At 43.4% G+C, this 15,761-nt stretch overlaps 1 protein-coding gene across 1 annotated transcript in view; it reads right to left on the bottom strand.

The window, feature by feature from the left end:
- tgfbr3 (transforming growth factor, beta receptor III) overlaps positions 1-12,934 on the bottom strand; it is a 131,562-nt gene extending 118,628 nt beyond the window's left edge. Inside the window, 2 exon segments of the mRNA XM_084308389.1 lie at positions 7,034-7,208; positions 12,765-12,934. Of these exon segments, the coding sequence (XP_084164515.1) occupies positions 7,034-7,094 (61 nt within the window). The 5' untranslated portion in view covers positions 7,095-7,208; positions 12,765-12,934.
- Positions 12,935-15,761: the final 2,827 nt, after the last annotated feature.

Here is a 15,761-nt window from a genome sequence, read left to right as displayed (position 1 = left end):
TGGGAGTCTTCAATAACGTTTGGATGCTAATCCATTTTGTGAATCCATTTGTGTTCCGCTGGGAAAGACTGTTCATCACTGCATACGACTTGGTTCAACATAAACGTCCATTCAGAAACGTTGTATTATGAAATAAGACATTGGGCAATATCTGTGAATATTCCTATGCCTTGGTCTGTGTTGTTCAGCTGACACTGTTGACACGCCTACTAGGCAAAGCTAGTGCTCCGGTCACGCATCCACTCAACTCATAGAAAATACAGCATCAGGCTATTCTAAAAGTATTGATACTAATAAAGTATTGAACCATTTTTAACAGCTGGGTATCGAGATACCTTTCTAGTATCTGTGTATCATGCAACACTAGTAAAGACATTTATTTTGACATTCTGATTTAAGAACTTTCTAAATAAAAGTTAATTTATCTGACTGCTTGTATTAATTGATGAAAAAGTAGCCATGTGCAGTAATATAGATTATAAAATTGAGGATGTAATATATGATTGAGCTGCGCCTGCATCGAGATGCATCGTAGAATCAAAAATCGAATCGTGGACAGCTGAATCGTAATGGAATCGAACCGTGAGGCCAGTGAAGATTCACAGCTCTATCTATCCCCAGTCCACTCCACGGAGCGCGTGTGCTTTCTCCAGCGAGCCACCAGGCAGAACGCTGTGCCTCCAGCATCACCAGCATCCTGCCAGAAGCTGTTCTTGGCAACGGCCTCAAATTAATATCTGGCACGGCTCCCCGCGTGGCTTTATTTCACTGTGAAACCTGAAGTCTGCGCACGCCGGCAAGGCACTAATATATCCTTCAGAGGATAAACCCTTTGGCAAGGTGTGGAGGGGAGGCACACGCGGACCGGTGAGGAGGATGGCTACACACGTAACTTACAAGAAGTGGAAAAGAGAGCGAAGCAGCAGAAGCAGACGCTTGGAAGGCGAACACTAAGGTGCTTTTTTTTTGACAACTTTTTTGTCCACAAGATTTATGGGAGGCCCGCATCCTGGATTGCATTACGATGAGAGAAGATTCATTACAGACAAATCTAAACATTACGTAAGGGCTCTACTGACAAGCTTTGGAGGGCAGATGTGACTGTTTACACAGATGCTGCGAGATGATAGAGTAGGAGAGGGAGAGAGTGAGAAAGAGAGAGAGAGAGAGAGAGAGAGAGAGAGAGAGAGAGAGAGAGAGAGAGATAGATAGAGGTTAAGAGATATGCCGAAGTGGTGGCATATCGAAGGCGAACAGAAATTATTATAAATCTACAGCTGACTAATACAAGATTAATTGTAACCAACGAGTGTAGATGGAGGGCCATTTCTCAACCTTACTTATAGGTCGAGTACCGCTGCCACGTCAAGGAGTACTACTTGGACATTTAGAATTTCTTCACTTGACACTTTCGTTTACACACGTGTCCTTCAGTTTCCCAGAAATGGCATGTTAGCTTTAGTAGCATTCCTCATTGGAGCCGCGGGGCGATGCTAGCCTAACGCTTGCAGCTAGTGGTGCCCCTTGGTTTCAGTGATGAATGCTACTAAAGCTAACATGCCATGTCTGGGGAAGTTGAAGGACACGTGTGTTAAACGCTTTCCTCCAGTGAGACACAACGTGTCGAGTGAAGAAAGATAATCCACTGAATTACTAAATGTCAAAGTGGTACTCCTTTTAATGTATCAACTGGCACCAGGCCTTTCTACTAGCAATCCGTGCATCAATGGGCACCAGGCCCTTGAAACAATTTCAAAATCTACAATGTAGCCTGAAGAATTAATCACAAGATGTACTAACATAAAAAACACACAATTAAAAATGTTGGCCCTCCAAAGGCTCCAGACAGTAAAATAGTTTGATTTGGTGTACTTGGTGAACCTAATTATATTTAAGAAGTGAGGAAGAAGTGGAGGACTGTTGTTTACTTCCTGTATCAATGTCCAGTCACGTTCTTTAGACGTGTACTGTTTGGGCTCTTGGCCCTCAACATCAAATGGCTTGGTCTTCAGCAATGCACTTTAGAACAGAGGTGTAAGTATTTGATTGTCTAAAAACACTTTGTCCCTTGTGACACAATTCCGACAACGCCGATAGTCTTGTTCCACTTGGAAGAATCAGTGGAAAACTTCATACATGAGGTCATTGTGTTTGAGCTCCAGGCATTGTGTGAGAAACACTATTTACTCTACCCATGGCAGATGCCTACATTGCTATTGTCTGCATAATGGTCAGCAACAATCCAACTGTGTCAGGGCTGGAGCCTCCAGAGAATATGGCAGAATCTTTCAAACAATAGGCTAATGTTGGTCAGTGTTAAGTTCATTTCTGTGATCAAAAGGATCATTCATGATGAGGTGTCCATACTATTATTTCAATGGATGATGAATAAGAAGAAAAAAAAACTCCCAATGCAAAGCAGCAATTTGCAACAAACATGGCGGCGGACACCTCCCTCAAACTACCATTTGTAAATTCAGTTATAATACCCAGTTATATTGGTCACCCTCTCTTAAACCAGAGTGCCCACAAGCAAAGCATTCAAATGTTTCCAGTGGTACCAATTGGCATGAAGCTAAATGCTACTTGACATAATGAAAACAACACATTTGCAAGCTGTAACCCGCCACAGCCTTTTCATTTATGCACTATCCGAAGGGCTTAGGTCCATTAGTGTGACTGACAACAATCACACTTTTCCACCATTCCAAAAATCACTTTAATTTGTTTCACTCTCAAAAGAGTGTTCTTTATTAAAAGAAGTGTCATATTGGATAGGAACATGTCATGAGCAACAAGACTTGACACAGATTATTGAAAACATGTTATCCTATGCCTTAAAACAGTAGCCTTGGCGGTCAGGGCCTGGATGTGGCGGGTGTTACGGTTTTTGCAGAGGACATGGCCGTCCAGAGGGTAGCAGCCGTGGTTGCCTCCCTCTGAGAGGAGAGGGGGGGGGGGGCATACTGCCAGGCTACACTCACACACACAAACTAGGGATGTACCGGTACCAGTGTCCGATCAAGAAATCAAAGCCACCTGATTTGCAGCCTTTTTACAAGGGTGTTAGAGAAGAAAACATACCATATCTCAATAATTGTTGTCCACTGAATCCAGGACTGATGGTCTAAGTCAGTGGTGCCCAACCAGTCGATCGCGGGCTGATTTCAAGTAGATCTCGATTAATAAAATTCGGTTATACTTTTTTTTTTTTTTAAATCAACTCTGCCTCTCTTTGTTAACTACAACAAGCAATGCTGTTTGTTATTTAAGATGAGGTCGGACTCGGCACTGACAGATTTGTGTTCATTATGCTGATTTTATAAAGCCTCAAATGACGGCTTACAATATTTCATGAAAGCAAAGTGTTATTATGCCATATAATATGTTCTGTCATGTGCATATTGAATGGGTATTACTAATACTATTAATACTAATACTAGCCGAGACTCAGAGTAGGTCAAATTTTGGCTGGTAGCTCTCGGCTAGGTGGTAAATTAAAAAGTAGATCTTGGTTCAAAAAAGGTTGGTAATGTACAGTGAAAGCGATAGATCGGATCGGTACTCGGTATCGGCAGTGGAAACGTGGCATCGGTACAAAAGCTTAACAGACTATAAATCTTCTATCCCACTGCCTAATCTCTAAGATCCCACAAAAGTCACACAAACATAATGAAATGGAAAAGATGGAAAGTAGTGGAAAGGATGGAAAAGGAGCACAGTATGCACACTGATTTAAAGAGCCCGGGGGACTAACTCCAGTTGTAATGCTAGTAGCTTGGTCAGGGACTAACTCCAGTTCAGTTGTAATGATAGTAGCTTAGTCAGGGACTAACTCCAGTTGTAATGCTAGTAGCTTGGTCAGGGACTAACTCCAGTTGTAATGATAGTAGCTTGGTCAGGGACTAACTCCAGTTGTAATGATAGTAGCTTGGTCAGGGACTAACTCCAGTTGTAATGCTAGTAGCTTGGTCAGGGACTAACTCCAGTTGTAATGATAGTAGCTTGGTCAGGGACTAACTCCAGTTGTAATGATAGTAGCTTGGTCAGGGACTAACTCCAGTTGTAATGCTAGTAGCTTGGTCAGGGACTAACTCCAGTTGTAATGCTAGTAGCTTGGTCAGGGACTAACTCCAGTTGTAATGCTAGTAGCTTTGTCAGGGACTAACTCCAGTTGTAATGCTAGTAGCTTGGTCAGGGACTAACTCCAGTTGTAATGCTAGTAGCTAGGGGTGGACGGTATAAACGGTATACGGTATAAACGGTATGAATTTGCTCTATGGTATGGATTTTGACTATACCTTGTAACCGGTAGAGCAGCTCTAAAATAGCAATGAAGTCATGTAACCACAGCGCGACTATTCCACTCGCATTTGCCCCTAAAAATAGATAGAATTAGTCATAGATAATAGATATGTGCAAACTGGAAAAAGTTATTTAGGAGGCTTCGCGCAGTGGGCGTGTCAACACACAATTGTCATTTCATAATAAACACATATCACCGCGGCGCACAGCAAGTTTCAATTTCAGTTCCTGGCATTTTTAACCAGTGGAGAAAGGTAAGAGATTTCCCTATCGTTTTTCTTATATGAATTATTCTACGTTAATAAAACATACCTGGTGATCAACTATAGTTTGCTGTGAACATTATGATATATGTGTGTAGTGTTCTGATAACGACGGCTGGGCAGCGGGAGCTGGAAGCTGGATTTTGCGAGAAGCATATGCAGCTGCAGAGCCGCAGAGTAGGGGCGCTTTCAGGTCCGGTCACAGGCCCGCTCAACAGCACCCCCCACCCAACAGCTGAATTGCCAATGGCTGAATTGGAGTATTGCACTGTGTATTCCAACCCAAGACCTTCTTGCTGTGAGGCCAACGTAACGCCCTGAAATGATCATATACTCTTATTCAGTGGCGGCTGCGCTAGGGTTTATATAAAATATAAATCATTGTTTGTGCTTCCTGCATCCCCTCTCTCTTCTGGGGCACTAGAAACAACGCCCCACTGGCGTCAGTGCACAACGCAGCCAATTGAAAAATGCACAGGGCAACATAAATGCACCTAGCAACAAAATTTAGCCAATCAGCGTCTTCAAATATGATGCCTAAAGGGTGATTAATTTAGCGCCCCAAGTAGAGTCATTGATGTATTAGGGGGTGCGGACTGACGTGATGACGACAATGATGAACGCAGGGACTCAAGAGACAGGATTACAGCTGCCCCCAAATTCAATATTATCTCTTCTCCAAAAGCCATTTGAGAGGAGAAATTTGGTGGAGATGTATAAAAACAGCTATATATCCATGGGATATCGCAATATTACAATACTATCCAAATGTGCACTGGATAAAATGTATAAAACAAATTGTCTATTGGCTGAGCGTGGCATTCGTGTGAAATCACGTCCCCTCATCCCGAATCACGTCAACCAGGAAATAACTAATGCTAATTGATTGATTGATAATAATCACAAGATACATTCAGACAGTGTTGGATCTAACAAAATGGATTTATGGACACATTTATGGAAAGTTCAAGCCCGGACCACAAAGCTTCTCGAAGAGTTAGCGTGACGGCTCTTCCAATTCATACGTGATGTTCTACCGGCCGCAAAAAAAAGTTTGTCTCAGCCTCTGCGTTATGATATTATGATATGAAAATGTAATTGTAGTGCTGTCAGACCCGGGTTGTCTTTTCCATTTATTTTTTTCTCCGAGTGCTTCGTTTACATGTTAAAATCACAAAGATTTTTTGTAATCATACCCCGGTGGGGTATGTGTCCTGGTCGTCGTAAACTGCGACTCCTACTGGTCGGTCGGGGCGCCTGTTCAGCAGGGAGGGGATCTGGGGAAAATAGCGCGAGTTACGTTCCCCCAGTGAAACTCCTCGCTGTTAGGTGAAAAGAAGCGGCTGGCGACTCCACATGTATCGGAGAAGGCATGTGGTAGTTCTACACCCTCCCCAGGCCGACAGTGGGGCAATGCGCGCAACGACCAGGAAAGGATTTGGCATAACAACTAAATTGGGATAGGTGAAAAATACAGAAAGCCCCCCAAAAATAAAAATAAAATTTAAATCCACAATGTTCCTCCCATTAATTGTTGCTGAAGCAACTGCAGGTTTTACATTAGTTAGAGTGTTGGTGCCCTGGCTTCTAGTGCTGACAGAGAGTGATTCACTGCTCCATCACAAACACTGATTGTACTGTCTTAAGCCATAAAAATAACATCTGCAAATTCTTAAATTGAGAGGAATTCCCCTTTCATTAGATATGCTGACATGGTGAATAGTGCACTACGGCTGAAAGACATCAACCAGGGGTCTGACGCACGTTATGAATATCTATTGAAAACATACTCTTAGCCGCAGGTACTTCTGCACACATCCTTGTATTTGTTTGCTTTTTTTTCTCTCTCTCTCTCTCTCTCTTGTCTTTCCAATGGCTGTAAATTACTAGATCTTTCGGCGTCCGCGCTGAACTAAATCACATTTCAATCAATCAGGCAGATACATGCAAGACCTGCTGAGTGTTTGGGCTGTGAGATTGAACCTGTCAGCGCTTTCTTAAAGCAAATCCCCCTTCCTCAGTACTCCCGGCAGGCTCCGTCGAGGGAGGCACGCTGGGAGAAACAGTGGAAATTCCCAGAGTGTGGGGCCGATCTGTGATTGCCTGACAAAACAGGCAACACAGGGCTTGCCCTGATGAGGCCTGCGATGCAGAAATGGACTTCCTGGGAGTGCTCCCACTGCAGGCTTTTGTTACACACCGAGAGAGCACTCAAAACACAGCGTGCGTTTCACACACACACAAGGACACTTAGAAACGTTCCATTTCCACCATCATTTTGATTCATACGTACACAGGCAACATGCATATTCATAGCATTCCATTCCATTGTATCAACATCATCAAACTGTGGCCAATGAGCTGTTGTTCATGGCATCGTGCCATATTGGTAGGAAATGAAAATATTATGAATGCGAGTGCCACTCTGCTCTCCCGTGTTTACAGATAAACAAAAGGAAACTTACCTGCGGATGCCAGGGAACACATTGCAAGGAGTAACAAGGGAATTATGTCTCTCCCAGCCATGGTGTTATTATCCTTCAGCTTCTAGGAACGAGGAAGAGGAGAGTGAAGGGGCCTTCCTCCTGGTTTTTCCACGACGGGTGACCCTCTGAAAAGTCAGTCGGCCCAGAGCTCCAGCTGCAGAGTGAACCCAAAGCAGAGAGAGAGAAGTCAGAGGTACGGCCGGCTGAAACATTTCAGCCGTGGCGCAAAAACAGCGGGGGAATTAGGCTCCATCTAATATCCCCTGTGGGACTGATGAGACGAGACAGGGGAGACAGTGGTCTGCGGAGCGAGGGGGATTAATTCGGGAGGGCTAATTGGGAGTCATGCGAGCTTCAAAGGAGCCCCCTGCAACGGCACACACCTTCCCTGTGCTCATGGCTAGAGAGAGAGAGGGGGAGAGAGAGAGAGAGAGAGAGAGAGAGAGAGAGAGAGAGAGAGAGAGAGAGAGAGAGAGAGAGAGAGAGGGGCTGGTTGGCCTACCGGTGTGAAACACTCCTGGACATGCCACAGGTTACTTATTTTAACACACTTTAATTACGAGCGTCAGGAAATACAGGATCCTCCGGCGGGTCTTGAGTAAGCAGCTTAGTACCACGCTAATCAGCGTGACCTCGGCTGAACTCTCAACTTGACCCGCCTAACTAAAGCCACCCCACACACACTGACCACCATAACGGGGCAGAGAGGCACATACACCGTATAGGGGGCGCTTTTCTTAACGTCTTCCACTTTAACAGCCTGAGGTGAACCTTTCTTTCAGCCTTGGACCTGGACTTGGAAAGTTTTACTAGTCTACAAAAAGAACAAACTTATGCTCCTTATTTTCCATTGATGGTTCTCATCCCAAAGAGCACCTGGTTCTTGTTTGCGTGATCGAAGACTCAACAGCAGCAGCGCTGCCGTCTAATCTAATCTCAAACCCCTGCCCCCTTTTCTTGATCCTCCAATCACAACTGTTGCTTCCCTGGTGATTATTGTGTCATTGTGCCAAAGACGAAGCAGCGAGGGGAAAACTTGGGACACTTGTAAAGCAAAATGATGCAATCAATGATTCTATCGATTAATCAATAATCATTGTGGTGACAACATACAAAATCAAACAATAAACAGCACTTTGTCATCCTCCAGCTTATTTGCTGTCCGTGTCAATAGCAATGATTGAGTTTACAACAGCAATATGAGTGTAAGCCGAAATCCTGCAGGCCAGTAGATGTATTTATTTCCCCAATTCGATGTTTATATCTCACTCAGAACAACAAGAACGTTATTGGAATTTTAAAACACTAAGGGTTACACGTTCCTCGTCAGGTGCTGTAAAAATATCCTAAACGTCAATGCTGGATTTTCTTTAGAATTACATCTATGTTATGGAAGCAAACAAGGATCTTACGTATCATTACAGGTACAACTGCCAGAACACCTTGATTAAGTGTCTTCATACGGAAAGTGTTGAGAAATGCCATGCATGCTCAGCATACGCTTTTCTAGGCACACCAGCTGTAAGTAGAGCGTTCTGAGGCCACAGGCTACATTACATTTCTTAGGAAGCTTTTTTTTAAGTGCAATAGTGTGGTTTTAGTCTCTTTTAGTCAGGAAAACTAAGTAGCCTAACTATATTGATACCCACAAAGTGATTTCAGTGATTTTAGTCATGATTTTCACTGTTGCGTTCTTGTTCGTAGTTACACCTACACAGCATTGTTTGTAGTTACACCTACTGTAATCTGCTTTTGATGCATTTATATATCTCTCAGAATGTGGTACATGCCTCCTAGGGGTTGGTGGGGGAACTGCAGTGGAGTGTAAAGACAAAATGCAGAGAATGGGCCACAGCTTCCTAACAATTTGCTGCCATTTCATTTTTTTATTTTTACCACAGGTGCCTTAAAATGATAGCCTAATGTTACAGTGACACATGCTCTTCGACCAATCAAAAAGGAGGGATAAAGTCACTCTAAACTGCATCACAGAAAACACCATGATCTTCAATAACATTAATGACGCCTAAAAATGCTCTAATAATGTTATTGTATTGAGTCATAACTAAAATCAGTTGTGTGCACACTTATCGATATAGTTAGGCTGCTTCCTTTCCTTGACTAAAAGAGACTAAAACCAACATTATAAACAGAAGTTACAAGCCAGTGGCCACAGAGAGCGACCGTGGAGTCTGCTCGTAGATCAGTGTTTAACTTCTAACTTCAGCCGCGGAGGATATCATGGGCATCACTGTCCTCAGATCAGTGAGCTGTGAGGATTGGACTGAAAACACAGAGGATTTCCAGGACAATGGACCAGCGAAGTGGCTCAAGAAGTCCTGAAGGCCTTCAGTATACAGAAGAGCCTGGTGGGCGGCGGCATCACTCGCAGGTGTGTAAGACAAGCAAAGATATTCTAAAGTAAGATACAAATTTGTCCATTTAATTATCTTTGTCAGTGTGGTTCTCAACCGTTTTAGTTTGTGGCCCCTGAAGACAGAGGGACGTCTATTCGCTACCCCCCCCCCCCCCATCCCCCAGCATAGACAGAATGGTGAAACACAAAGAAAATGTATTTCCTGGACAAACAACTGGAACGATATGTGACAATATGTCATCATGGATGCCATTTGTCCATATCGTTTTGCGTCCCCCCCCCCCCCCCGACCACCCCCCCCCCCCCCCCCCCCCCCACAGTCCACACTGACTTCAATGTTTAACAAAGTCAGCAAGAAGATTTAAATGGCTCCCAAATTACTATGGAGAAGTCAATATCAAATATACTCGATGTTGCCAAAGCCTTTCCAAGTCCCTTCTTCCCAGAGTAATAGCTCAGAAAATACTGACCTAATAAGTTATGCTTTTTCACTTATTTCAGACTTGTAGTCCCACAGACTGCAACTGTATCACGGCGACATCTGTAGAACGTGACAAATTAGAGAAACTACCGAATAATGACAGCGTAGGCACAGCATTAATTCATAGTTATAACTTATCGGTTACAGTTGTACTTATGTGCCCGGTGAGAAAGTGCAGAGTGGGAGGAACAGATGGAGCTCTGTTTTAGAGACCCGTCTCATTAGAGGTGAACCACAGAGAGTGGGATGCACAAAGCGCTAAAAAGGTGCATCGTTCTGCAGCAACAAGGCAGCAGCGCGGACAAAAGGGCCTTTCAACCCTTTCTAGGCAGCTGCAAGGGCTGGGAAGTCATCTTGGAGGATCACGACAAATATTACACTTCCAGCGAGTCGGGGAGAGAGCCACTGCCCTCCGTTTGATTTGCGGCCCCCCTCTTCCCGCCGCCTCCTCCCTCCGGCTAAAGTGGAGGTAAACTGTGTTGCGCCATCCCCTCCGGGGCCAGAGACCCGGAATCAAAGGGAAACTGCGCTCGGGAGTGAAGCCAAACTACGAAGTACTATCTCACTCGTCTGTGTCACCGCAAACTGGAAACGGGGGTTTAACGCCTGGGGTGAGAGAGGAGTGAGAGAGCTGATAGGGATTTTGTATGTGTTTGGCCTTCATTATTTTTACTGTATCTCAGGGGCCCCATACAGAACCAAGCATTTCACTGTAATGTAGCTACATTATATCATATGTGACAAATAAAACAAAACTTGAACTTGAACTTAAGCCCCTCGATTTCCATCGAGGGGCTCAGACAGTACTCCTGACAACAAAGTGAATGTCTCATCGTAATGACTTGTTTTTGAGGGGCTGGTCGCATGGGTTTGAAAGCGATGCGCCGTGGTGGTTCTGTTGCTGCAACAGTGGAATCACCTCATGTGACTTCTCTTCAACCCGAACTGTCTAAGCAGGGGGAGTATTTCACTCCCTGACATGTTCTGGAAAATAGATTTAGACACACGGACCCCAGACCGAAAGCACTCGCTGCTGACACTCGGGGGCCAAGTGTGATCGTTACGGAAGGACTTACAGTTCAAGGTTAAAGGCCCAATACTGTATCATGTGGCATCGTTGATGCACATTGATAAGGGCGCTTACATCCAGAATCAGGTTTCTGTGAACAGTCCAGTCCAGTGTAAAAGCAAAAAAGAGGCAGCACACACAAGCCTCTGTAAACAAGACGAAAGTCTTTCTCTGGTCTGCATCCCCTTAACAATTGTGTGTATTGAGCTCTACTGTACTGTACCCATTCTGCAATCTGTTCATTAAAGTTTTTAATCAATCAATCAATCAATCACACAGGGTGGGATGTAACACCTGTATAGTGTCTGACTGGCTTGGTTTGTGTGTTTTGAACTGCACAGAGCTGTATGGCATTTGAACATGATCTATATATCCATGTCATGAGTTCTGTTTTCAATTGTTCATCATCATCAACCTACTCTGGAGTCATAAAACCCATCTTATCTGAGATACCGGCTCTGAGAAATCAAACATGGCCAAAAACAGTAGTTAAATACGTTTTAAAAAGTGCTAAATGTATCTCATTGTACAAGCAAGTTCTTTCTCTTGAGACTGTGTAAGTGTGTGGCAAAATAAATGACGAAAGTCTTTCTCTGGTCTGCATCCCCTTAACAATTGTGTGTATTGAGCCGTACTGTATTGTACCCATTCTGCAATCTGTTAATACAAGTTTTCAATTCAATCAAACATAAGTATAGTCCAAATATTTGGAGTCATATTGGGCTATATTTTACCTGTTCTGTGACTAATGGTAAATAGAGTCTTTCTCTAGGCCTGACTGATACAGCGTTGTTTTGACCCACGACTGATTGTTAGGCAAACATTAACACCAATAACTAATCAATCTGCTGGTGCAGATGTCTCTTCCTTTCGATTAAGACTGTTGTGATTATAGCTAACATATCTCATAACCCAAAAGACAAAAATGCCAGTGGATACGTTCAGATACCAATAGGTTATCAGGCCAATAAAAATAAAACTACAATATCGATCTGATCTTGATGTCAATATGATTAGACACATACATAAGCGGGTTGCCAATCAATTTAAGTGATCTTGAATGAACGTTGCCTTGCTCATTAATGTGCCAGGTATAACCTAATGCTTCTCCAAGGTCCAATGAAATTGCATATTCATTCTCAATCAGCATGTCATAGCCAGAAATCAGGTAAATGATTACCATGCAAATCGGTATTTGTTTAATAAACAAGAGTGACTGATTCTATGCAGCCAATAAGAGGGGTCTTCCTTTACTTTTGGCCTAACTCAAACAGACAGTGGTGTAACAAATTAATGTAACCTACTTCAACTCAGTAATCAGTAATTACAACGATTTTCATTGTAGCGGTTTCAAAGTCATTCTCATTTCGCCAGACAAGAGGAATACCACCGCTTAAATAAGAGGATATAAGCAAGAGACATATAGGCTACTTATTATGTGTGACATACACAGGGAACAACTTTGTGTATGCAACATCAGAACACTCTAAATAGCATGTTGGTTCCGATAGTGTGTCACATTTGAACCTAAACAGAAGACAAAACACTAGAGATGCACAGAGTCAACATCTGTCAGTAGGCGCCTATACAGAATCACCAGACAGATGTTCAGCTGGAGTAAACGGACTGGACATGGCAAAGATTATTTAGCAATATTCCAAATACATGTTGCTGACGCCACACACTCTTTTGATATAAAAACCTACGGTCTAAAAAAACAAGTTAAACAAACAAAATAGATACGGACAACTTTTTTTTTACGATCGGAGACAGGCTGACGTACCATGCAAGAATCTTCAAGAAAATGTCCAAGTAAACTTGGTTGAAGAAGTTGCTGTCGCCGTACGGGATGCAGCGTAGGTTACAGTAGCGTTTCCTTTTCTTAATGTGAGGTTCAAACCACTCCGTTGTTGGAAAACAGCAGCGGAAGCAGTTGCCGAACATGAACAAATATCTGAATAAACAGTCCTCTCGCTCAAAAGTTTTAAATACTTATATCTCCCTTTTCGCCGTGTACTTGGTTGTGGGGGTGGAGCTTGAGGGAGGAGGCTGTGTGCAGCAGGGCGCCTGCAGTGCTAGTTCACAGTGTGCCGGAGTGAAGGATGTTACTCATCATCACACAAGTCTATGTCTCCTAGGCTTTCTAATAAGTTTCAAGTTCAAGTTGTGTTTTATTTGTCACATATAATGTACATTACAGTGAAATGCTTGGTTCTGTATGAGCCCCCTGAGATTGTTCTTTAAAAAAAATACAAGTCAAAAGAATAAAGACCAAACACTATACAAAATATACAATAATACAAACTAAAGTACAAATTAAAGTACAAAATGCAACAAAAATGCAAAAATGAGGTAGGGAATCCGGGATGTAGTGCAATCAATCAATCAAATCCTTTATTTAACCAGATAAGCATCATTGAGATTAAAATCTCTTTTTCAAGAGCGATCTGGCCAAGCAAGGCAGCAGAAAGTTTCAACATAAAAAAGAACATCACAATAAAATACAGATAAAACATTCACAGCAAGCTCCAATTTCAGGCAAGTTATCAAACGGGCAAGTTATCAAACACAGTTGCACTAGTCCGAGGGAACTGAATGTCCTAACCCAGTTGTACAGTAAATGACCCCAAGTATGGCTTTGTCAGTATTCCAATGTACAGTGTACAGTGTGTGTCCCCCTACCCAACCCCCCCCCCCCCCTCCAATGTACAGCCCCCCCCCCCCACCCAACCCCACCTCACCTACCCAACCTCCTCCAATGTACAGTTTCTAAGTCAAATGTATATACACTCTTTTTCTGGACACTTTTTGTATCACAAACAGTACTGTATTTGCAAATATGGTATGTCATAAATGTATAGATGTAGCAGTACTGTCTATCTGTATGTCGTGTGTGTCATATATGTTATGATGAATTGAAAATGGGGGACCCTGATGTAAACAAGAAGAATGTCTTTCTCAGGTCTGCATCCCCTTAACAATTGTATGTATTGAGCTGTACTGTACTGTACTGTACTCATTCTGCAATCAATCAATTCAATCAATCAATCAATCATCACACAAGTCTATCCTATATAGGCTTTCTAATAAGTGTGCATGAATGTGCAACCGTTTAGATTTCTCTTGGGCAACTTGTTTGCCTCTGTGAATGTGAAGACACTTGGATAAGATAATTCGATTATGGTTCAATAGAGAAACAAGGGTCTGGGTGTCAGGGAGCACCGAGAGCATACAATGTGTGCAGGTCTGAGCCCAACAACAGTCTAAATCTTTTTTCTAAATCTTCTGTAGGCATTTATGCTTTAACAGGGACAGTAAAATATTGAATCAAAGGCTACGTTCACACTGCAAGCCTTGGTGCTCAATTCTGATTCATTTCTCAGATATGATCTTTTTTGTTTGGCTGTTCACATGTTGTTGTTTTGTTGTTTTTTATGTGGCCAATATCAGATTCCAGTGTGAACTGACCCGCATGGGCAAATGATTATGAACAATAAAGAAGATGGATGTAAAAAATTGTGACAAATGTCAAGAGTGACATATAAAAGGCGGCTGGGTGGCGCAGCGGACATTGCGCTCGTCACCAACGCAAGAGACACCGGGTTCGACTCCGGCTGTCGGCGCTGCCTCCGGCTTGGGCCGGCCGTCATACTAACTCAATTGGCAGAGTTAGCGGGAGGAGAGTCGATGGGTGGTAATCTGGACGTTGTGGACAGCGACTCCTACAGGTCGGTTGGGGACGCCTGCACAGCAGAGACAGGAAATAGCGGGGGTAGTGTGAGCCTCCCACGCGTTACACCTCGCCAATGAGAGTCCGCGCTGGCAGGTGAAAAGATGTGACAGGCTGCCTCCTCGTGTACCGGAGGGGACACGTGATGCAAGGCTTCTATCCTCCCTACAACCGGCCAGTGGGGGGCATATGCGAGCAACGTTCAAGACAGGGGAGGGAAGAATTGACACAATGGAATTGGGATGGGAGAAAATAATTTAAAAATAGGAGAAAAAGTGGATTAAAAAAAAGAGTGACATATAAAATCGCATGGCTGTTCAGACTGAGGTCGCGTTGCAAAAAATAAGACCTGTATCACAAAGTGGCCCGAATCAGAATTGAAAAGATCAGATTCTATGTGATTTCTGCTGTTCACACTGTCGTGAAAGAAAACAGATCTGAGTCACATCAGCAAAAAAAGGTTTGGATCACTTTCACCTGCAATGTGAATATGTACATTTAAAAGTCTGTTTGCAACTTGTTTGCAGTACAGTACAGTACAGTCTGCAGCCCAGCACAGCACAGCCCAGCAGTAGCACAGCAGTAGCACAGCACAGTAGCACAGCAGTAGCACAGCACAGTACAGTACAGTACAGTACAGTACAGTACAGCAGTAGCACAGCAGTAGCACAGCACAGCAGTAGCACAGCACAGCAGTAGCACAGCAGTAGCACAGCACAGCAGTAGCAGAACACAGCACAGCAGTAGCAGAACACAGCACAGCAGTAGCACAACACAGCAGTAGCACAGCAGTAGCACGGCCCAGCGTGGGTCATCCCTATGTTCCCCGGGTTCTATGTTCCCCGGGTCCTATGTTCCCCGATTGATTGATTTCTGCTGTTTTCTATGTGGACCCCAGGAAGACTAGCTCGCCACTTAGGTGACAGCTAATGGGGATCCTTTTAAACAATAAACAATAAACAACAATTGATTGATTGATTGACATTTTTATTAATTTTTATTATTTGATTAATTATTAATGTCCGCCTTGTTTCGAACTGGTTAAGCTTA

This window comes from Notolepis coatsorum (genome assembly GCF_963971535.1).
Source record: "Notolepis coatsorum genome assembly, chromosome: 2".
Taxonomy (NCBI): Eukaryota; Metazoa; Chordata; class Actinopteri; order Aulopiformes; family Paralepididae; genus Notolepis; species Notolepis coatsorum.
This window is presented reverse-complemented; position numbering and strand designations above follow the sequence as displayed.